The 21384-nt window shown below is 42.2% G+C and overlaps 6 protein-coding genes across 7 annotated transcripts; 3 read left to right on the top strand and 3 right to left on the bottom strand.

Moving 5' to 3' along the window:
• The first annotated feature begins 1631 nt into the window (after positions 1-1631).
• LOC106298867 (phenolic glucoside malonyltransferase 2-like) lies at positions 1632-3125 on the top strand. Its single transcript, XM_013735000.1, has one exon. The coding sequence runs from the start codon at positions 1706-1708 to the stop codon at positions 3068-3070; it is 1365 nt and encodes a 454-aa protein (XP_013590454.1). The 5' UTR covers positions 1632-1705; the 3' UTR covers positions 3071-3125.
• Positions 3126-4213: 1088 nt separating this feature from the next.
• Positions 4214-5973, top strand: LOC106300575 (phenolic glucoside malonyltransferase 2-like). The gene has a single exon (XM_013736744.1). It carries the CDS (start codon positions 4466-4468, stop codon positions 5909-5911), a length of 1446 nt encoding a protein of 481 aa, XP_013592198.1. The 5' UTR covers positions 4214-4465; the 3' UTR covers positions 5912-5973.
• Positions 5974-6010: 37 nt separating this feature from the next.
• Positions 6011-7678, bottom strand: LOC106300576 (dnaJ homolog subfamily C member 2-like). The gene is made up of 2 exons (XM_013736746.1): positions 7322-7678; positions 6011-7167 (listed from the first exon to the last, which is right to left on the bottom strand). Exons 1-2 carry the CDS (start codon positions 7608-7610, stop codon positions 6446-6448), a joined length of 1011 nt encoding a protein of 336 aa, XP_013592200.1. The 5' UTR covers positions 7611-7678; the 3' UTR covers positions 6011-6445.
• Positions 7679-8329: 651 nt separating this feature from the next.
• On the bottom strand, positions 8330-9622 carry LOC106298091. The gene has a single exon (XM_013734186.1). It carries the CDS (start codon positions 9620-9622, stop codon positions 8330-8332), a length of 1293 nt encoding a protein of 430 aa, XP_013589640.1.
• A 2396-nt stretch (positions 9623-12018) lies between these two features.
• Positions 12019-14203, top strand: LOC106299066 (probable polygalacturonase At1g80170). Its single transcript, XM_013735197.1, has 9 exons — positions 12019-12333; positions 12402-12530; positions 12618-12788; positions 12882-12902; positions 12977-13184; positions 13274-13355; positions 13430-13538; positions 13613-13729; positions 13811-14203. Exons 1-9 carry the CDS (start codon positions 12082-12084, stop codon positions 14123-14125), a joined length of 1404 nt encoding a protein of 467 aa, XP_013590651.1. The 5' UTR covers positions 12019-12081; the 3' UTR covers positions 14126-14203.
• A 500-nt stretch (positions 14204-14703) lies between these two features.
• LOC106300860 (E3 ubiquitin-protein ligase HERC2) lies at positions 14704-19701 on the bottom strand. Of its 2 annotated transcripts, XM_013737116.1 has the most exons (10): positions 19355-19701; positions 19056-19142; positions 18783-18872; positions 18590-18676; positions 18401-18514; positions 16812-18319; positions 16289-16775; positions 15658-15804; positions 15142-15575; positions 14704-15047 (listed from the first exon to the last, which is right to left on the bottom strand). In XM_013737116.1, the coding sequence occupies exons 1-10, from the start codon at positions 19400-19402 to the stop codon at positions 14924-14926; spliced, it is 3126 nt and encodes a 1041-aa protein (XP_013592570.1). In that variant the 5' UTR covers positions 19403-19701; the 3' UTR covers positions 14704-14923. The 2 variants fall into 2 exon arrangements, with proteins under 2 accessions (XP_013592570.1, XP_013592569.1); XM_013737115.1 differs by having other exon boundaries at positions 16289-18319.
• Positions 19702-21384: the final 1683 nt, after the last annotated feature.

The following is a 21384-nucleotide window of genomic DNA, read 5'->3' as shown; positions in this document are numbered from 1 at the left end:
AGTGGATCGCGTTTTGGGGTTGGTGTACGGACAGAGCTCTCTGTCCCACGTACTCGTTGCATGCTTTTACCATTTACGTTTTACTATATACGAAACCCTAATTTAATTGTCTTCTTTATAAAGCCGTGATTAACTTGTTACTTGTTACAGCCGTAATCATCTAGGTTAATTTTTTTTTCTCCGGGAGAGAGAGTTCGAATTTCGAAGATGGTTTTCATGAAGCCCTGGATGTGGAAGAAAACGATAAAGGATCGAAGCTTCATCTGGATCTCAGGCTTAGACAAGGCGCAAAGAAGAGGTACAAGACATATATACACCAAGCTGAAGAACAAAAATGAAGCTCGCGGTTCTGCAGCTTTACAAGGTTGATGTGTCCGATAATGTCTAGAGCTTGACAGTAAAGAGGAGCAGGTACGTACGTTCATGGCAAGTCACGTTGATGTGCAATATTATGGGAAGTGAGCCTGACGACGACTAATGCATATAATTATTATATTTTCATTTAACTATTTGTTTTGAGAACATGACGAGTACTTAGATTTTGTGATGGTTTTCAATTGCGGCTTCTTTACGGATTTAATTGAATTTGATGTATTCGATATATGTTTTGATTCATGATTTTTTTTCAAAGCAATACGGTGTGATGATTATTGGGTGTTTTTAATGCTTCTTGTTGGAATTTTATTATATGGTAAAATTTTTTGCTGGGATCCGTAGGTAGAAAAAACACGGGTATGATAATTAAATAATCTTAAACCATATGAGAAAGAGGCTTTAATATCATGATTAAAGGTTAATCGTATGATTTTCCTAAGCGTTCTTGACTTTCGGACATGTATACACAAGGTTCCTTTGTAGTACACCACTCATTCGCGGACAACAACTAGAAACGTTGTTTTGATATATGGGAGTGAGTCCATAAAGCAACTATAAAAAATTTCTTAGAGTTAGTAAACAAAAAGTGAATATTTTAACAAATATACGGACTGTTCCTACAAGAAGTACTAGTTTAATGGTAACTATAGCTTTACTTTGTTTATGCAAACTAGCATTTTAGGAAGATTATCATTGGTTCTAACCTCGAAGCATATTTTTGATCCTAAAAGGCAAGTATTTCATATTTACTCTTTGAGTGCTTGGGTGGTAAGGTAATTAAAGCTCTTATTATCATTGTTGACAATGCTACTGCTAATATTTTCTCTTACAAAATTGAAGAACACATTCAAATTTCTTTTTTTGTAACATAAGAACACATTCAAACTTATAACTTTAATTTAGTAATAGTATCTTCAATATCTTTTCTATGGTTAAAATCAATGGTTAACTCTCTCAAACGCAAGCAGCAAGCAAGCGTCTGCATCAATAAGATGAAGTGCAATAATCACCAAATCACACCACTCTCACCCAGTGAGCTATTTCTGCTGGAGCAGCATCATTTTTCAGATTTTCTAATAGTAGAAAGTTGTCTTAAAATAAGTAAATGATCTTTACTTTGTCGGTTTTCAACATCAAAACGAATACGTAACCATTAGTTTTAAATTGGTTTGGTTAAACATCATATTAAGAGTCGGTGTATAAAAAAACATGATATTACCACCAACTACGTGCACAAAATAATATTATAAAAGGATCGTGTCGCGCATTGTATGCTTTTCCCAAACTATTGTGTTCCCCCCCCTTGAATCTTTTCTTTCCTTTACCACCAATGACAATGCACGTCTTTGAGGTTTTCCGAGTCACCCCCGCTCCCAACTCGGCCAACTCGCTCGCAATCCCGTTGACATTCTTCGATCTACCATGGCTAGTGTTCAACCCTGTCAAGCGAGTGTTCTTCTACAAGATCACCGGATCGACTCGTGAGCATTTCCACTCATTCATCCTCCCTAAGCTCAAGCTCTCCCTTTCCCTCGTCCTCCGCGACTACCTCCCTCTCACTGGCCGCATCACCTCGAACCCAAACGAGCCCAAACCAAACATCATCGTCTCTCAAGACGACGCCGTTTCGGTTACCGTCGCTGAAACTGACGCTGATTTCTCTCTTCTTTCCAGCTATGGACAACGTCCAGCTTCCGAGTTACATGCTCTGATACCCGAGTTACCGGTGTCAGATGACTCAGCGAAGATCTTATCTCTTCAAATCACGTTGTTCCCGGAGGAAGGATTCTCCATCGGCGTTGCCGCACATCACGGCGTTGTAGACGGAAAAATGTCAACCATGTTCGTCAAAGCTTGGGCTCATTTGTGCAAACAAGAGAACAGAGTCGTCGCCCCTCTACCGGAGACTTTAACTCCGTCTCTTGATCGGTCGTTGATCAAAGATACAACAGGACTCGACGAAGAGATGATCAACATCGTGAGATCTCTGAAACAAGGCAAACTCATCGGCAGGGGAGGCCTGAGCTCAGCTCCCGCCTCGGAAGGCAGAGTTGACGACGTCGTATTCGCCACGCTCGTGCTGTCACGAGGTGACGTCGAGAGACTCCGGGAGCGAGTCAAGAACGAGTCACAAGATCCGAGTCAGCTCCACCTGTCCACTTTCGTCATCTCCTACGCTTACATGTGGACATGCCTCGTGAAGGCGCGTGGAGGAAACATGGAGAGATCCGTGAGCTTCCTATTCGTTGGAGATTTCAGAGAGCGGCTTGATCCGCCGCTTCCGGCGACTTACTTCGGGAACTGCATGTTTCCGGCGGGCAGCTATGGTAATACGGCGGCGGAGTTTGCTGGAGAGGGAGGTTTTGTAACGGCGGTGGAGATACTCAGCGGTATGGTCAAAGGGTTGAGTTCGAGAAAGATAGAGACCATCGCGGAAGAATTCAAGATTAGTTTTGACTGCGTGGGTGTGACGTCACAGTTCGGGACGCTAGCCGGGTCGACCCGGTTGGGTGTGTACGACTCGGATTTCGGGTGGGGAAGACCCGTTAAGGTTGATGTTGTCTCCATCGAAGGAAACACAATCTCAATGGCAGAGAGACGTGACGAATCAGGTGGCATCGAACTGGGACTGTGCATGAAGAAGGCTGACTTGGACATCGTCCTTGCTTTGTTCAACAATGGGTTACAAAACTAAACTCTGTTTTGTTTCCTACAATTTTTCAATAAAAGTTAAGCTCATTGAGTTGTTACTGTTTCTTGTGATGCTATTGATGATTACTCGAACCACAAGTGTTACGTACATGGTTATTACGTTCTCTGTTTAAGAAAGCTAGGTGAGGATGATAATCATTAGTTTTAAGCATGTCACTAACCATAATATAGTAAGCACTGCATATTTATTCTTTGAGTATTTGGATGAATGAGCTAGGTGTTGAAAGTATCTTGCAATCATTGCCCACAATGTTACTGCTAATGCTTTCATGCTTTTAGAGGATTGAAGAACACTTTCAAATTGTGAGTTTTCTATCTTTTTATTGCAAGGAGTATCAAAACTGGTATTGTCAATAGTGATAGTGAAGATATGTTCACTGATTATTCTCCGCAAGTTACTTATTTTCTTTGACTTCTAGCGGCGACATCATCTTCAAATTCTTGGGCCTTATTACCAACCAATTCAAAGTTGTCTTGACATGAAGATGTAGTTATCTACAAAACAAAGTACACAACATAAGTTACAAACCTACCATCAGTTACATTCTACCTAATATAAGCATGCTCCATTTTAGTTGCACATAGACCTTGTCAGTTATTATCTCTGTAGAGTAAACTTGAAATCTTGTAATTGCAAAATATCGTGTGAGAGTGATGAAATTCGTAAAACAATCAAAACTAGTGGTTAGCCTCGTGTGATCACTACTTTCATACATTGGCCAATTTGGAGGCACGAATTGGATTATCACACTAAAACCTATCCGCATAGGCAAAAAACTATCTGGATTATATGTCATGATCGAGAGAGGAAGGAACTAAAAGAAGAACAGAAGTCACGGACAAGAAAGTTCCTGCACAAGAGGACGAAGCAGCTTTGCGAGATTATAAAAATAGCCATCTCGGTGACATCAATGACTCCAGATGTTTTTGAGGAGGCTTCTAATGATTGTTAGTGTTAGTAAACAAATAATTAATTTTTAAACAAATATATGGACTGCTCCTACAGCTCACTTTGTTTATGGAGACTAGCATTTGCGGAAGATTATCATTGGTTCTATATATTTGATCATAAAAAGGCAAGTATTTGCATATTTATACTCTCTTAGTGTTTGGATGAACATAAGACTATTGTAAGAATCTTATTATCACTGGTGACAAAGCTGCCGCTCATATGCTTTCTCTTACAAAACCGAAGAAGAACACATCCAAATATCTTTAGTCTTAGCACATGATCCTCACGTGCTCATAATAACCCACCTTTTTATAACACCCTCTGGCTTAGACAAAGTGTTTGCAACACTTGCTTAAACCTTATCTCAACATTTTTCTTCACCTTGAATCATATCCAACAATTATAAGGATCGTGTCACGAGATTGTATGCATTTCCCAAAACTAGTTTGTTGTTCTAGTTGGATCTTCTGTTTCGTCACCACCAAAATGACAATACACGTCGTTGAGGTTTCCCGAGTCACCCCCGCTCCTGACTCGGTCCTAAACTCAGCCAACTTACTCGCAATCCCGTTGACTTTCTTCGATCTACCATGGCTAGTGATCAACCCCGCCAAGCGAGTCTTCTTCTACAGACTCACCGAGTCGACTCGCGAGCATTTCCGCTCCTCCATCCTCCCTAAGCTCAAGCTCTCCCTTTCCCTCGTCCTCCGCAACTACCTCCCTCTCTCCGGCCGCCTCATCTCCCACCCAAACGAGCCCAAACCGAGCATCGTCGTCTCTCCAAACGACGTCGTTTCGCTAACCATCGCTGAAACCGACGCAGACTTCTCTCTTCTCTCCAGCTACGGACAACGTCCAGCTTGGGAGTTGCACACTCTCATACCCGAGCTACCTGTTTCCGATGACTCAGCAACCGTCTTATCCCTTCAGATCACGTTGTTCCCGGGCCAAGGATTCTCCATCGGCGTCGCCGCACACCACGCCGTTTTAGACGGAAAAACGTCAACCATGTTCGTCAAAGCTTGGGCTCACACGTGCAAACGAGAGAACACAGTCGTCGCCCCTCTACCGGAGACTCTAACTCCGTCTCTCGATCGGTCGCTGATCAAAGATACAACCGGACTCGATGAGCAGATGCTCAAGATCGTGAGATCTCTCAACGACGGCGGCAGAATCGCCGGGAGCAGAAGAAACCTGAGTTCTATTCCCGCTTGGGAGCGGGGAGACGACGGCGTCTTCGCCACGCTCGTGCTGTCGCGCGGCGACGTCGAGAAGCTCCGGGAGCGAGTCAAGAACGAGTCGCCAGATCCGAGTCAGCTTCTTCACCTGTCCACTCTCGTCGTCGCCTACGCTTACGTGTGGACGTGCCTCGTGAAGGCGCGCGGAGGAGACATGGAGAGGCCCGTGAGTCTCCTATTCGTCGCGGATTTCAGAGAGCGGCTCGATCCGCCGCTTCCGGCGACTTACTTCGGGAACTGCATGTTTCCGGCGGGTTGCTTCAACAGCAAGACGGCGGGGGATTTTTCTGGAGAGGGAGGTTTTGTAGCGGCGGTGGAGATGCTCAGCGGTTTGGTGAAAGGGTTGAGTTCAAGGAAGATAGAGACTATAGCGGAAGAATTCAAGATTGGTTTTGATTGCGTGGGTGTGACGTCACAGTTGGGGTCGTTAGCCGGGTCGACCCGGTTGGGTGTATACGAGTCGGATTTCGGGTGGGGAAAACCCGTTAAAGTTGATATTGTCTCCATTGAAAGAAACACAATCTCAATGGCAGAGAGACGTGACGAATCAGGTGGCATCGAACTCGGACTGTGCATGAATAAGGCTGAAATGGACATTGTCCTTGCTTTGTTCAACAGTGGTTTACAGAACTAAACTCTGTTTTGTCTCCTACAGAATTTCAAATAATGTTAAGTTGCTTCTTGTTTCTTGTGATACTTTGGTTAGAGCATCTCCAAGTCCTTATGATTATTAAATTTTTTTTTTTTTTTAGAATAGTTAAAGGATTCTAATCAAAATAGAATGTCCAATAGTGTTTTCTAATTTAGAGTCATTAGGAATAAAAAAAAAAAAAAAAATTTAAAACATGTAATATGATCAAATGTGTATGGAAGATTTCTCAATCTTTTTTAAAGTATGCTGTTATGAATGAGCGTTACCAATTTCCCCATCAAAACTAAAGTTTCCAAACTCAGACAATGAGACTGACAAAACAGAAATCGACAAAGCAGTAACAAAAAATAGAAATCGAAAGGTCATTCTCCCCTGGAACTTCTCTTCTCTCTGTCAAAAACCAAAAATTCTCAGACCATTGCAGCAGCTTAAGGGCTCTGAGTAGCAAATCCATTGGCTTCTACATGACCATTCTGCTTAGCTTCAACCACTTCTTCTTCTTCACTCTCAGTTTCATCATTGTTCCCATTCTTGAGCACATTTGCCAGCTTCAGCCCTTCCTTGTTCTCCATCTTGTCGCACAGCTTCCTCAGCTGCTCGGTGTTTAGCGACATGCAGAGATCCTCCACGTATGCAACAGAGATGCCAAGCAGACGCTGGGACAGAACAGGTGCAGAGAGAGTCCTGAGCCGACTCCGTTCCTTGGAACGAAGCTTCTTCTCCTTCTCCTTGTTTTTTCTTTTGCTGCTGAGCAGCCTCTGCAGCGAGTTTAGCTTCCTCTTCTTTCCTCCTCTTCTCTTCCTCGATCGCCGCCGCAGCTTCTTCCTCCAGCTTCTTCTTGGCCATCACTTTTTCATCTTTCTTTGCCTGCTTCTTCGCCTTCTCCTCCTCCTTCCTCTTCACTATCCTCGGGTCCTTCTTATAAGCGTTGTCCACAAGAGTCCTTATCCGAGCGTACTCCTCCTTTCTAGCCTTCTGTGTTTTCCTCGCGTTCTCTCTCTCCATCCACCTCTTCTCCTCGCGCGACTCTGCCTCCTCGAGATCGTGCTCCTCCTCCTCGGGAAACTCTCTCCAGCTCTTGAAAGCGTACCAGAAGTTGTAGTAGCTGTCAACCTCTTTCACCGGCGTGTTCTCATCTCCCAGATCAGGCACACGAGTGTTAACAGACCACCTCGCGTTCCTCTTGAACGCTGGACCAAACACCTTAAAGAAGTCATTCTCCCCTGGGTTCCTGATCTCTGTAAATCAAAACCTCTCATCAACACTATCTCTAACAAGTGATCAATCAATCAGTTACACACAAACGACTCATAGAGATTCAAAGATTTTGACTTTTGCCTCAAACGTTGAACCCAACATCAAAAGACAGGAACTTTGAGAGGACTAACTAACCTGATAAGTTTTTGTCACCGACGACAAGGCCGTGAAGGGAAGACCAAACGAGAGCATCGTAGACGAGTTTCTGAACAAACCCATCGTCGAACTTTTCGAAATCGAGGATGGGTTTCGGGGATTCCATCGTTAGTGAGCTCAGACACCTTAAAGGTGCAGGCTTTCTCAGATTTAAAGGGCACTGGATAAGGAAGCTTCTTGGAAAGAGAGATGTAGGAGAAGACAAAGTAGTAGTGGCAATGAAAGTGGAGGAGGAAGAATAAGACAGGGGAGAGCAGCCACCGACCATTTGCTCCCATCTTCGAAGGAGAGTGACGGAGAAAGAAAGACCACAGAGAGAGAAACTACAGAAAACGCTAAAACGAAGAAGACCACGTCAACAAGGATTCATTCATTTTATTCCTTAATTAGGGACTGCTCCTTAGATTATTTAGGTTTTATATTATTATTGTATTGGTATTTGCTTAGGATTATGTGCTAAGGATTCATTTAAATCCTCCGTTGCGGATGGTCTTATTATAACGAACTTTATTTACGAAATCAAGCATTTGAGGAAGATTATCATTAGTTTTTGGATGAATGAGCTAGGCGTTGAAACAATCTTGCAATCATATATTAAATCTCTTAGGAAACAAAAAATTATAACAACAACTTTTCTTATTAGCTTTAAAAACTATTCAAAACTAAAGCTCTCAATGTTTCTCTCTTAGATCATATGAAACACATCTCCATTACACCTATATTTATATGAAAGACAATTCCCTTTAACATGTGGATATAGAAAACACCAACCTAACCTAAGTAGAAACTTATTTTTCTTATTTCTAGGTTTTCTTATTGTGTTTATCTTAACATATTAAACATCTAATAATATGTTAAGTTTCCAGAAGCTTGGAATTATCCAACAATATATTGCCCACAATGTTACTGCTAATACTTTGATACTTTTAGAAGATTGAAACACTTTTTTTTTTTTTAAACACTAAACTTGCATTAATTTGAAAGAGTTTAGGCCCTGTAGGGAGCTGGTACAACAGACGCATTTAACAAGGCTTGCTTTGCCAGAGCATCAGCTTCCTTGTTATATGTACGTCGAATCCAAGAGATAGAAAAATGTTCAAAAGCCGAAGACAAGCTGATAATATCAGCTAAGATACCATACAGTTCTGCGATCGGAGTCCCTGATTTCAGAGCGTTGAAGAGGATTAGAGAATCCGTATTGCAGTGTAGCCGCCTAGTGTCCCTGGCGACATAGTCCGTCATTGCCTCTCTCAGTGCTAGTCCTTCCGCTACGAGTGGGGAAGCAACGAAGTAACAATGTGACATTCGTTGTGTAGTGGAGTTGTCCTCTCTGATGGTCCATCCTAATCCCGCTGTTCTCCGGTCTGCTTGCCACGCTGCGTCTGAATATACCACGGTTGTGTGCGGTGGTCTTGTCTCTCTAGGTAGAGGAGTCGGTGTAAGGGTTGGAGTCTTGACCTGTTCAGAGAGCCATTCCCTTGCTGCGCTTATGGCCGATGAGATGACTTCCTCGGGTGATGACTGCTTGTTGTTGAAGATCAGATTATTGCGCGCGAGCCAGATACCCCAAAGAATCCACGGAGCAAGTTGCCCTGAAACCCCCGAAGGTGGGAGACACTCTAGAGTACACAGAGAATGCCAGCAGGAAGCTAAATCTACCAGTCCTCTAACATCAACACTTTGTGAGAAAGGAGCGAGGCTCCATACTTTTTGAGCGAAGTTGCATTGAAGAAAAAGATGATTGGTAGATTCAGTGGTGTTACATAGATTGCATAGGGTCGAGTTTGTTATGTTGCGGGCAGCAAGATTGCTTCCTACCGGGAGTGCCGCACAAAAGACCTTCCATAGAAACAACTTGACTTTCGGGGCAGTTTCTATCTTCCAGATATATCGAACCCAGTTGATGTCAGTAGCCAGGGGGTCTTCTAGATTAGCGTTCTGCTCCTTCAGGGCCGTTTTATATCCTGAGCGAGTCGTGTACTCTCCAGAGGTGGTGCCTAGCCATATCAGTTTGTTCGGAGCCCCGGTTTTACTTGGTTTCAGGCTTAGAATAGTCTCTTCCTCCTGCGGTAAAACTCGTCTAATTTCCTCTATGTTCCAGTCTTGTCTGTTCGGTTGGAGCAAGTGAACGACTTTCATGTTTAGCTGCGCAAGAGGAGGTGGTCCCATTGGTCGTCTCTTTTCCTCAAGACTCAGCCATGGCGCTTCCCATATGTTGATAGATTCTCCGTTTCCAACAACCCAACCAGTGTTTTTCAGTATGAGGTCTCTGCCTATCATTAGCCCTCGCCATCCATGTGACTCCACAGCTTTGTTTGATGCTTCGAGGAAAGATGAATTTCCAAAGTACTTCCCCTGCAGAATGCGACTGAGTAGGCAGGAGGGGTTATGGATCAGTCGCCAACTCCGTTAATCTTCGCTGGGAGCTTACTGGTTTCGAAAAACTCTTGCACTTCTTTGACAATATCAGTTCCAATGGAATCCCAATTGGACTGAAAGAATCCCGAGGAGAATCCATCCGGACCTGGTGCTTTATCCGCATGGATTGAGTAGGTAGCCGCTTTAATCTCCTCAGCGTTTGGTATTGATATCAGCCTTTCATTCTCCTCCGCTGATACTTTTGGTTGCAAGGCAAGCTCAACTATTTCTTTTCTTTCTCCCGGGGAACTTGTGAAGAGGTTCTGGAAATACCGGACAATCACTTGAGCGATCTGCTCCTCTCTATAGACTGGATTTCCCTCTTCATCTTCAATGACAGAGAAGCTGTTAGCTCTTTTCCTGTTCTTTGTGGTCGCATGGAAAAATCCGGAGTTCCGGTCTCCCAGCCTGAGCCAAAGCAGTCTACTCCGCTGGCGCCAATAAGCTTCTTCGGCCTGGTATGCGCTTTTGAGTTCGGTGGTGATTTTGTGGATCAGTTGGACGTCATTGACGCTGCTGGTTTGGGCTTCCTCCAATTCTAGCTTCTTTTGCGAGATCACGAGTCTGCTATTTGTCTGCTTCGTCTTGTTCCATTTGGAAATTGCTCCTCGTACTAAAGTGATCTTCTCCGAGACTGTCTGATGTCGAGCTTCAGACCATACAGACTTAATAAGCTCTGTTACTTTCGGGTTATCCTTCAGCCTCCTATCGTATCTGAAGATGCCCTTGTGTTTCTTATTTCCCGGTTCAAAAACAGATATAAGCGGCTTGTGGTCTGATCCCTCGTAGGGGAGGTATACACATCTTGCTGTCGGGAAAAGCTCTGCCCAGCTTGTGTTTGCAGCTGCCCTGTCTAAACGGCAGCGGACTAGATGGTCTCCACGCTTGCCTCGCCAAGACAAAAAATCCCCTGAGTGCGGAATGTCAAATAGGTCTCCCTCCGCATAGAAGGTTCTCAAGTCTGAGAATGATCCTTCTGGTCTTTCGGTTCCGCCAGTCTTCTCGTCGTTGTTGAGTAGGTCGTTAAAATCGCCAGTGATGAACCATGGTTGGTCTCTAGCATTTGATAAATCTATCAGCTGGTCCCATATCGCTCTCCTCTTGATTCTATCAGTGTCCGCATACACAAAAGTCGCATGAAAAATTTTCCCTTCAACTTCCATACAAGTATCCAGTACATTAGTTGTAACATCTAGAACTTCTAGCTTGATTTCCTGTTTCCAAATTAGAGCGAGGCCTCCTGCGCCATGTCCTGTCGGAGCTACTAGTTCATAGTACTCATAATTCAAGCTCTCCAACTTCTCGAGGACAAAGGCGTTGGGGTTTTTTGTTGATTGAAACACTTTCAAATTGCGAGTTTTCTATTTTTTTATAGTAGGAGTATCAGAAGTGGAATTTGTCAATAGTGATAGTGAAAATATGTTCAATGATTATTCTCCGGAAATGACTTTCTTTGGCTTCTAGAGGCAACATCATCTTCAAATTCTTGGACCTTATCACCAAACAATTCAAAGTTGTCTTGACATGAGGATGTAGTTATCTACAAAACAAAGTACACAACATAAGTTATAAACCTACCATCAGTCACATTCTACCTACCACTCTCATTCAACAATCATTTGAAGTTAGATTCTAAGCAACTTGAAGCACACAATCTTCAAATCCCACTGCCACAAAAAAACCCTGGACCATACATATTCATTGTAGAAGCCAATTCAGAACATGATTTCATACATACAACTGATATGGAAGGCATGACACAGTTTGCGTGTTATGCCAACTGCCAACTACTTGTCTGAGACAGTTGTTTATGATTCTCGTTAAAAAGAAGATAGAATCCATTAGAAAGCTCACCTTTTCAATCTATCTGCAATGAGAACAAGTACACAAGTACAACAAACTCGTTAACCTAGTACTTCTATATATTTTGCTATGGAAAACAACATCTTGAGGTTTAGGTATAAAAAAAGCGCAAAGCTTTCTGGTCCTTCTTTCTAGATTTGTCTTCTAGATTCCAGGGGACCAATATTCACAACTATGTTGACCAAGAAAATCTGTGTAGAGGTTTTGGAGTAAAGCAAAAGAAGTGGAAAGGCACATGCCTTGTGCTTTAAGTTTAGATGTGTTGAAAAATAAGAGTTTTTTCTTCATTTACTTTTAAGCCAAGCCAATACAAAACTCACAAATGTCCTTAATTAGTCCGCTTATAAATCCAAACAATGTATCATCTACTACAAACCAAACATGTTTGCATAGAATCTCATTACTTAACTATACAGAAAAAAATCTTTCTCGATCGTTGCGTTTTCTTAAAGAATAAGATGGATAGGCTCTTCATTTTGTCTCTCTTGGCTCTGTTAATGGTGACTTCTTATCGAGCTGCGGGAGAAACATCTTATAGGGAGCTTGACATTCTTGGAGAGCTTGAGAACCTTGATGTACCTCAGGATGATATTGACGATGACGTGACGTTCTTTGATTTCTCTTTGTTTACTAGCCAATTTTCTGGTAAGAATCTGGTGAATGTGGATAGCTTCGGTGCAGCTGGAGATGGAGTTTCTGACGATACTCAGGTGCGTTTGACATATTTATATGCTCCAAAACCTCCACTAGTCTGATGCAATGCTCTTCTTATAATCAGGCATTTGTAAGTGCATGGAAGATAGCCTGCTCTGCACCAAGATCCGTGTTACTGGTTCCACAAGGACGTAGCTATTTAGTAAATGCAACCAAATTCAATGGTCCATGTCAAGAAAATTTGATTATTCAGGTTATCTCTTAACATTTTAAAATTCTTTTTGAGATGATACATATTACAATATTGTCTTATGCATATTTTAAAACTTGATTTTTATAGATTGATGGAACAATCGTTGCACCAGATGATCCCAGCCAATGGAACCCTAGATTCCAAAGGGTTTGGCTCGAGTTTTCCAAACTCCAAGGAGTTATATTCCAAGGAAATGGAGTCATTGATGGTTCTGGTACCAAATGGTGGGCTGCTTCTTGCAAGAAGAACAAGTCAAACGTAACATCTTCTTCTATAACACAACTTGAACATTACTTCTAGTTCTAAACTGAAAAAAAATCTGACACATATCTTTCTTGTTTTGTCTTATAGCCTTGCATAGGTGCACCAACGGTATGATTTTGTTTCTCCTTTTGGTGTTCATCTACCATTAATTTTCTGTTCAACTAAGCTCTTGATATATACAGGCACTAACTATAGAATCAAGTTCAAATGTGTATGTGAGAGGCCTAACAATCCGGAACAGCCAACAGATGCATTTGATCATAGCTCGGTCAAACACTGTTAGAGTCTCTAGAGTTATGGTCACATCTCCAGGAGACAGTCCAAACACTGATGGAATCCACATTACTGCATCAACTAATGTTATAGTCCAAGACTGTAAAATCAGCACAGGTTCTTCCCCAAATCCTATACTAAACTGTTATGATAGATAATTTTAAACTCATAATATTATACCACTTTAAAAAAAACTTGATAAACAGGAGATGATTGTGTCTCAATTGTGAATGCAAGCTCGAGGATAAAGATGAAGAAAATATACTGTGGACCAGGGCATGGAATCAGGTAAACCATCTCTATCTAACCTTGTCAAACCAAACACTTTTTTCAAGATTCTTATATGCATTCTTGTTCTTTAGCATTGGAAGCCTTGGAAGAGGAAACTCGACAGCAACTGTCTCAGCTATTGTGTTAGACACTGCTGTTTTAAAGAACACAACTAATGGTCTAAGAATCAAGACATGGCAGGTAACATCTCAATTCTTGATTCTTGTTTATTTGATACTTTTGGTTCCTGAGAACTATGATGATCTTCAAAACAGGGTGGTAATGGTTACGTAAAGGGTGTACGTTTTGAGAACGTAGAGATGCATGACGTTGCAAATCCCATTATAATCGATCAATTCTACTGTGATTCACCATCAACTTGTCAAAATCAGGTTTCTTTCTTCTTCACGAAAACCATCGACTCAAGATGAGATCAAGAATCTTTGCTCATTTGTTTTTATTTTATTTTGCAGACATCGGCAGTTCATATAACGGAGATAATGTACAGAAACATAACCGGAACCACAAAAAGCAAAAACGCCATCAAGTTTGCGTGCAGTGACGCAGTTCCTTGCAGCCACATTGTTCTCAACAACGTCAATTTGGAAGGCAATGATGGAAAAGTAGAAGCATATTGCAACTCAGCTGAAGGGTTTGGTTATGGAGTGGTTCATCCCTCTGCTGATTGTCTGGATTCACATGACAATAAGGGCTTGGACCAAACTCCGTATTTGTCAGAAACTGTTTTGGTCGGTGAAGATGCTAAAAATGCTCACGACGAGCTTTAACATAGCTGTACGCATTCATCGTAGCACTAACATATATTTAGCTTCTAAATGAAGCGAATACAATGAGATTGACAAGCATTGTGGTATTTGATATACAGCAAATAATCTAATATGTATTATTAAAAAGAATGATTACTTAGTTTTGTCTGAGAACTTTTAGGACAAGGGTAAGCTCTCTCTTTCTCTCTCTCTCCCTCTCTCTGTTCATCATCTAACCATATCAAAAACCAAACTCAAATCATGTTCTTTCCTCATACATGAAATAGAGAAACTGAGGCTAGACAAATTATCCGATGTTTTTATCCATATTATTCAAAATTACCCAAATAAATCAGAGCCGAATTGGATCCAATTTTTTTTTGGATATTAACCGGTTTTCAACTTTGCTAACCGAAACAAACCGAAAACCAAAATAACTCAACCAAAACTGAACGAATTCAGATATTAACTGTACGCCCAGACCTAATCTATCCATATAAAAAACCAAACTCACAAATCAGAATCAATGAAAAATTCAGAATCTTCTTTCCTCATACATGAAATAGAGAAACTGAGGCGCACTGTGGTAGATAAACAAATAGCCAAAACGATGATAACTAGAAAAGAGAAACTGAGTGCAGTGTAGTCAAGAAAAACCTAAACATCATGAAGTTAGCACATACATCAGACTGGAGTTGATTAGTAATAAATTATCAAACTCACGACACACTCTTTGTAAACAACACAATAGATATTCTCTATAATATACAGTGCAAAAAGACCGCTTCCTATGCCTGTTGCTTTCGTTGTTTAGTTGGATCATGTCTGGAACTGTGATTGCACACTTGGTCTATCCGTACCACGAATGTTATACTTTTCGTATACTCTTTCTCGGTTCTCTGTCCACCATGCCTCTGCTTGTTGTTCCTTGAATCTTCTCCGGCTGCAAACAAACAAAAAAACACATTGTTCTTTATCTAATCTCTACAATGCATTGGAGAGATAAGAACTTGATATTGATTCTAACAAAATGTTACCTAAAGCGCACACGTTTGAGATCTCTGGTTCCATCTCCTAAGGCCAGTAGTGTGATATAAACACCAGGCTCATACTGTTCGATCCACTCAGCCTCCACTTGAGAGGCATTTGATGTTGCTACCGAGCTTCTCGAGTTTCTGCGAGTGTCACCATCTTCTGAGAAACCATTACTGATTCTAACACCGTCGCTTTGAAGCTCGTCTGTGTTTCTTGGCGACTGGGAGCTTCTCCAGAGTCCATTCATCGAACGTGAGGGAGGGGTCAAAGGCGATGTAAGAGGGGTGTCGCTCACTGAATCAGATCGTGATGAACGCTGTCCCTTTGCATTAGCAAAATGAATCCCGTTTTGCTCAAAACCTTTCAGCAAATTAGTTGTTCTTGCGGTCTCGGCTTCGTGAGCGCCAGGTGGTAGTAGCTTCACTATATCCTTCAGCTGGAAAGATCAAACTTAATCATGTTAATGGGAGTCACAGAGAGACGGTTTAAGAGAAGCATAGATAAGGAGTAATCAAGACCTGTGTTGTAAGAGATTTTATAACTTCTTTTGCAGCTTCTGATTTGGCGGATTCCTCTGATGCCTGTTTCATTGCTTCTTGTGCTTTCTTCAGAGACTTTTGGACTTCAAGTTCTTGGACCTCACATCTCTGCCTCAAGCTTTCGGCCTAGACAACATCAAAGCTTCTTTTAATAAAAAACAAACAATTTCGTATGAATTGAGTTTAAGGTAGGCCTGCTTATTTTGTCCGAACCGAACTGAAATTTTCGGTTCTCCGTTCAGTTTCGGTTTTGAGTTGGGTTTGGTTCGGTAGGATTTTGAAAAATTATTCAATTTGTTTTCGATATTCAGAAGAAAAAAAATTTACCAAACCGAACTAACTAAACTAACCAAAAATAACCGAATTTAACCCAAAAAAACGATTTTAACCAAAAATATCCTTTTTTTTTTGAAGTGTATACCGAATACTAACAGAAAACCAAAAATTTGTTATTTTCAGAACTAAAAGTAAAAACTGAAATTAACCGAAAACCGAACCGATTTTTTTCAGTTCACTTCGGTGGGATTGAGGCCGAACCGACTAAACCGAAACCGAAAATACTTGAACGAAACCGCGGGCCTAGTTTAAGGAATGTAGTGGACAAGTTTACCTGAGCACGCAATCTGACCACTTCCTGATTCAAAAGCTCATTAGTTTTCTTCAAACTCTCAGTTACACTAGTTGAAAAGCCAATACCAGCCATTGAAGGAATGGGAGTAACCGAACGAGTAGGACTAGATCTCCTCGAGAAAGGCGACACAGATCTAGAGTTCCCTCCAGATGGAGTTACTGCTACTGCAGGTTTTGGCGGCACACGCCGTAAGTCAGCCACATTACTCAAAGCATCCCTAAGCTGTAACAAAGGCGTCTGAGAAGTTCTGACAAGAGAGAACGTCTCCCCCTTCCTCCCTTGTCTAGCCGCCCTGCTATCCAGCTGCTTGATCAAATCAATCTTCGACGGTATTCCAGATTTCGCCAGCCTCAGCTCGGCTTTATCCAACCTGTCTTTGTTCTCCCCAGAAAGCCGCGGCATAACGCTGCTAGCTTCCGAGGCTTTGCTGAGTTTGGAGTAACACGAATCGCAGACGCGGTAAGGCTTCCCTGGATTAGGAGCCAGGGAAGCCTTCAGCGACTTCTTGGAGCTGCACGAGTGGCAGTGGACGAGACCACAGTTGTAACAGTTGTGACTCTTCTTCGTGAATCCGAACGCCTGCTTACAAGCTGAGCACTGAGTCTGCTCAGCGCCAGAAGCCCACTTGTGAAGACATATCGCCCCCGTGAAGTTTGCGCCGCACGCAATGTATTTCACATGTCTCTCTTTCAAAGCCTCAACTAGAGTCGGCGCGTTACGATCCTCCACATCTCCGTGACCTAGTCTCCCATTAGCACCTTTCCCCCAAGTAAAAACTTCGTTCCGAGATGTTAAAACCGCTACATGATAAGCTCCGCACGCTACTTCTTCAACAGAGTCGTTACTTGCTAAGCAAGGAAGCTTCCCATCAGCAGTGGGGTTCCCTAGCTGACCGTAGACAGTACTACCCATAGTGAAAACTTTACCAGATGTTGTTAACCCGACTGTTAAGCTATGTCCACACGCAACTTTGTGGAAATCATTGTCGATTAGAGATGATACACAAGTGGGTTTAAGACGAGTCTCGTTGTCTCCGTGACCGAGACGGCCCTTGTCGCCATCACCCCATGTGAAGAGCTTCCCTGATGAAACACTCGAACTGACTTCCACCACCGCAGCAGCGTGCCATACACCGCAAGCAACGGCAATAGTCTTCAAACCGGATAAAGACTTGACTTCCCTCGGGTAAAACACAGCTTCCCTGTCACCGTGTCCTAAAACACCAAACGTCCCATCTCCAAAAGTAAAAAGCTGTCCGGTCGATGTTATCAACGCAGTGTGCCACGGTCCGCATGACACCGAAGCGATCCGAAGACCTTCGAGAGGACCTGAGATTCTCTTAGGTATCCAGTGACTCACATCGGTGCCATGTCCCAAAAGCCCTGCGTTGTGCGTTCCGTCACCCCATGTGTATATCTCTCCGTTCATTGTAACGGCGCACGTGTGGAACTCACCACATGCGACAAAGTCAACGCTAGAAACAGCTAGAGACTCAACGAGCTGTGGGGGCCCACCAGTAACGTCTTTCCCCATCCCATGGCCAAGACGTCCTCCGGATTCTTCGCCCCATGTGAACACTTCGCCTTGCCTAGACACTAACGCAGCGTGCTTAACACCGCACGCTACTTGGTGTACATCTAAAACCACGTTGGACTCCAACGGCTTCGGGATCAGGACGTTAGACTTTGAACTAGCGTTCTTATCAGATGGAACTTCACCCCATAGATAGACATCACCTAGAGCGTCACGATCGTCTGGACCAGAGCCGTGGCTTGAAGTGGTGCTTTGAGCACTGGAGACACTAACGCGGAACACGTCTGTTGAAGGTCCTCGTACTGACATGTTCGGGCTGCCTGAGGGCACATGTGACCTTTCGGAACTGACGGAGTTCTCTGTTCTGATAGACTTTGAGAAGGCGGTTGAAGCGTAAGGAACGTCAACGCTGTTGAAATCTCGAGAGGCACACACCGAGCTGTTTGTAGGACTGCCTAATGTCAAGTCTCTGCTATCCTGAAAAAGAAAAAACTTCAGGAAAAAAATCCAAATAATACTGAAGGGGTTGGCTTTTAGGGGAATATTTATTTTACTTACAGCGATGGAGAGGCCGTCACTCCAGCCGTCGATTTTCGCGCGGCCGCCCTGACCAGATATTAGAGCTTTGAGGCCAGCTATCCACACCTCTGCCTCAACTTTGTCCTTGCAAATCTGAAAAACCAAGGCAACCTCTTTTCAGATACAGAGGCAGATAGTACAAGAGTGACTAAGTTATGATTCACAAACCACGTCAAGAGTCCGCTTCCTGTTGGAGTATATGAGAGAGAAAGATAAGTAGTCCTTGTCAGGGCGAAGGTAACGTTGGAAAACAGCCTGATAAATATAAACACATGATCAAAGTCATGATTAGTTAATAACAAAAAGACTGGCAATTTTAGCTGCTTGGGAAACAGAAAGTAGAATTTGAAGAGGAGGTTACAGTTCTTTGGCCTGGAACAATCTTAGATACAGTAGATAACTTCAAACGTTTTTCTCCACCATTTGAGATCCATATCAAAGACGTCTCATCCTGCAAAATAACATGTCCTAGACGGTTAAGCTATCACTTGCCTTAAAGCACTACTTGGATGGGTGAATCATAATAATTATAAACAAAGAACCTCTAAAGGCTTTGTAAATATCACAACACACAATTGTACATTTGGTCTAGTCTTCACCACTAGACCAAATGTGTGTTTGAAAGCATACTCACATTGGAGAGTCTAAAGGGACAGAACTTAGGCTTTCCTTTCCGACCATACTTCAAGAGTTGAGCTCCTTTCTTCAGAGCAATTAGAGCCTGCAAAATAAAGGCAGAGGCTTTTGAAGATCTTGTGTGAGAAAATACAAATTGGTTTAAAAATATAAATATAAAAATTCATCGTTTAGACAACAAATTACAACATTAAAATAAATCACATTTTTCAAAAAAACAGAATTGGACTCACATTTAGGACAAGCAACAAAGACAAAAGATCATGGGTTCATCAAGACATAGACATATGGAAGTACCTGTTCGATGTCTCGCTCGATGCTACCGTAGCTCACGAGATCAGCCATTCCATGAGAGAGAGGTTAAACCTAGATTCAGAAACCCTCTCCGATCGCAAAAGGGAGGAGCACCGTTCATCCTAAGCAAACAACACTAGGTGAAGTCTCCGCCTTTCTAACCATCAAATTCCGCTCTTTAACTTTCCCAATTCAAGTTTATATCTTCGCCGGAGCAGGGAAGAAGCGCCGTGAGAGACCGGCTAGAGAGAGAGAGAGAGAGAGAGAGAGCGCGCGCGCGAATGAGAGAATCAACTTCTTCCTCAAACCGGCAACGAAGCTAGTCTTTGCCGAGGAAATCTAAAAGCACGGACATACTCAAGGTTAGGGGTTTAAATAATTAACAAAAAAAATCAATCTATATTCCACATTTTATTAATTTTCTTTAATCGATTCATTTTGACAAAAAAAAAAATAACATTTATCATTTGAATTTCTTTTCTTTTGTACAATTTTTCAGACTAAAGAAAATGCAAAAAAAGGCAGACTTTCCTTGTAAATTAATATTATGGACGGGACCTCTATACTGTTTTCTTGTCTTACCAAAGAAAACAAAAATATTTTAGAAAAGTGGAAGTTTTCTTTTGACATTTTGTAATGGTCTTTCAGTTTACAAAATTTCAATAATTTTTAAACCGTAGCTTAGCTGCTGATAATTACTTGTCGAACCTTAAATTAGAGGAAGACACGAAGCGGCGTGACTTTGGAAGATATGATTAAAGAACCATAAAAATGGAAGTCACGATGAGCTTTTGAGCTTGGAAATGAAGTGTATACTAAGTCTCGTTTTTTATTTTATCTATATAATAATGAAATGAAGCTAGTTGTCCGTCTCTCATTGTCTGTGTCTTTTTCATTCGTGCTAAGCTCTCGTTTCTTTCACATTTTTATATAGAAACGTCGCCTCAAAAACAATACAGTTTTGCCGTCTCCTAAAGTGCTTTCGTGGAACTTAAAGAACCATTAGAAAAGTGAAATGAACAAAGGAAAATTTTGGTGAGCTTGCCTAGGTGGGACAGAACTATCTTGAACTCCTCCCTTGTGGCTTGTAGTTGCAATATTGGAGTAAAGGCCCATTGCTTCATCTTGAAGGGTATTAAGGCAGTAAACATTTGGAACGTTCAAACAAACACCAATTTACAAGTAGCATGCATCGATGAGAACGGCAAAATGTAAATAATGCTTTAGATTTTTGTGTCTCATTTTGAAACTGATAACGAACCATCTATTTTGAAAATGCATGATTGCACAGTTGTATTTAAGATCTGATGGAGGCTGAATGAGTCTTGCAAGCAATATAAACTTATAAGTGTCCAAATGTGATTGCAAATGCACATTTTTTTTGCTAAGAATGTAAATATCATTGCAGTGAATGAAGGTTTGGTTACAATTGTGATTGAACCAGAATTTGCTTATAAAGCCATTTTGTTCTTAAAGGCCGCAAAAAAAATAAAAAACCCCTAAGAACTAAGATTAAGATCAAAGCAGTCCGATGAAGATAAGCCATGAACTTAATAAGTGAACTAGGACAAGAGACAACATATGACTTCCCAAACATACCACTTCTCGATCACCAAAAGGAACCAAGAGAATAGTTGTAGGCCGTTCAGACGAACACTCACCGGAAGGTGGCTCCAAGCAGCTTCAACGGAGGCGGCTGGCAACGGCTCCGGGGCACCACAGGAGGAGGACGCCGATTAAACTAGCCTTCAGCTAACACGGGAGAGAGTGGAAGTGTAAACCCGACAGTCCACCGCTGAAGATGAAGAGCAAGCTCCAGTCAAACGTAGGCGGTACAAACAAGCTCCTCAAACCGGCCACGCGACCACAATATGCGGCAAGAACCATCAAGGGAAGACACAAACGCTTCAACCGGAGATATGCAATAAGGGAACATGAAGTACATATAGAGTTGACTGAGAACTCCACAACAACAGGCGGGCAAAGAGGGGATCGAAAACTCCACATTCAGGCAAGGACACCTTCGGAGAGGG

Source organism: Brassica oleracea, chromosome C6 (assembly GCF_000695525.1).
Source record: "Brassica oleracea var. oleracea cultivar TO1000 chromosome C6, BOL, whole genome shotgun sequence".
Taxonomy (NCBI): domain Eukaryota; kingdom Viridiplantae; phylum Streptophyta; class Magnoliopsida; order Brassicales; family Brassicaceae; genus Brassica; species Brassica oleracea.
The sequence above is the reverse complement of the archived record's forward strand: the minus strand, read 5'-3'. Positions and strand labels throughout refer to the sequence as shown.

Bases quoted from the DNA above. Each gene is read 5' to 3' on its own strand.
- LOC106300576 (XM_013736746.1), bottom strand. From the start codon at position 7,610: ATGGTCGGTGGCTGCTCTCCCCTGTCTTATTCTTCCTCCTCCACTTTC. The intron at 7,168-7,321 runs GTTAGTTAGTCC...TTTGATTTACAG, and splicing joins CGGTGACAAAAACTTATCAG to AGATCAGGAACCCAGGGGAG.
- LOC106300575 (XM_013736744.1), top strand. From the start codon at position 4,466: ATGCATTTCCCAAAACTAGTTTGTTGTTCTAGTTGGATCTTCTGTTTC.
- LOC106300860 (XM_013737115.1), bottom strand. From the start codon at position 19,402: ATGGCTGATCTCGTGAGCTACGGTAGCATCGAGCGAGACATCGAACAG. The intron at 19,143-19,354 runs GTACTTCCATAT...TTTATTTTGCAG, and splicing joins TCGAGCGAGACATCGAACAG to GCTCTAATTGCTCTGAAGAA. The intron at 18,677-18,782 runs GTAACCTCCTCT...TATATTTATCAG, and splicing joins TTGTTCCAGGCCAAAGAACT to GCTGTTTTCCAACGTTACCT.
- LOC106298091 (XM_013734186.1), bottom strand. From the start codon at position 9,622: ATGATAGGCAGAGACCTCATACTGAAAAACACTGGTTGGGTTGTTGGA.
- LOC106298867 (XM_013735000.1), top strand. From the start codon at position 1,706: ATGACAATGCACGTCTTTGAGGTTTTCCGAGTCACCCCCGCTCCCAAC.
- LOC106299066 (XM_013735197.1), top strand. From the start codon at position 12,082: ATGGATAGGCTCTTCATTTTGTCTCTCTTGGCTCTGTTAATGGTGACT. The intron at 12,903-12,976 runs GTATGATTTTGT...TGATATATACAG, and splicing joins CTTGCATAGGTGCACCAACG to GCACTAACTATAGAATCAAG. The intron at 13,539-13,612 runs GTAACATCTCAA...TCTTCAAAACAG, and splicing joins TAAGAATCAAGACATGGCAG to GGTGGTAATGGTTACGTAAA.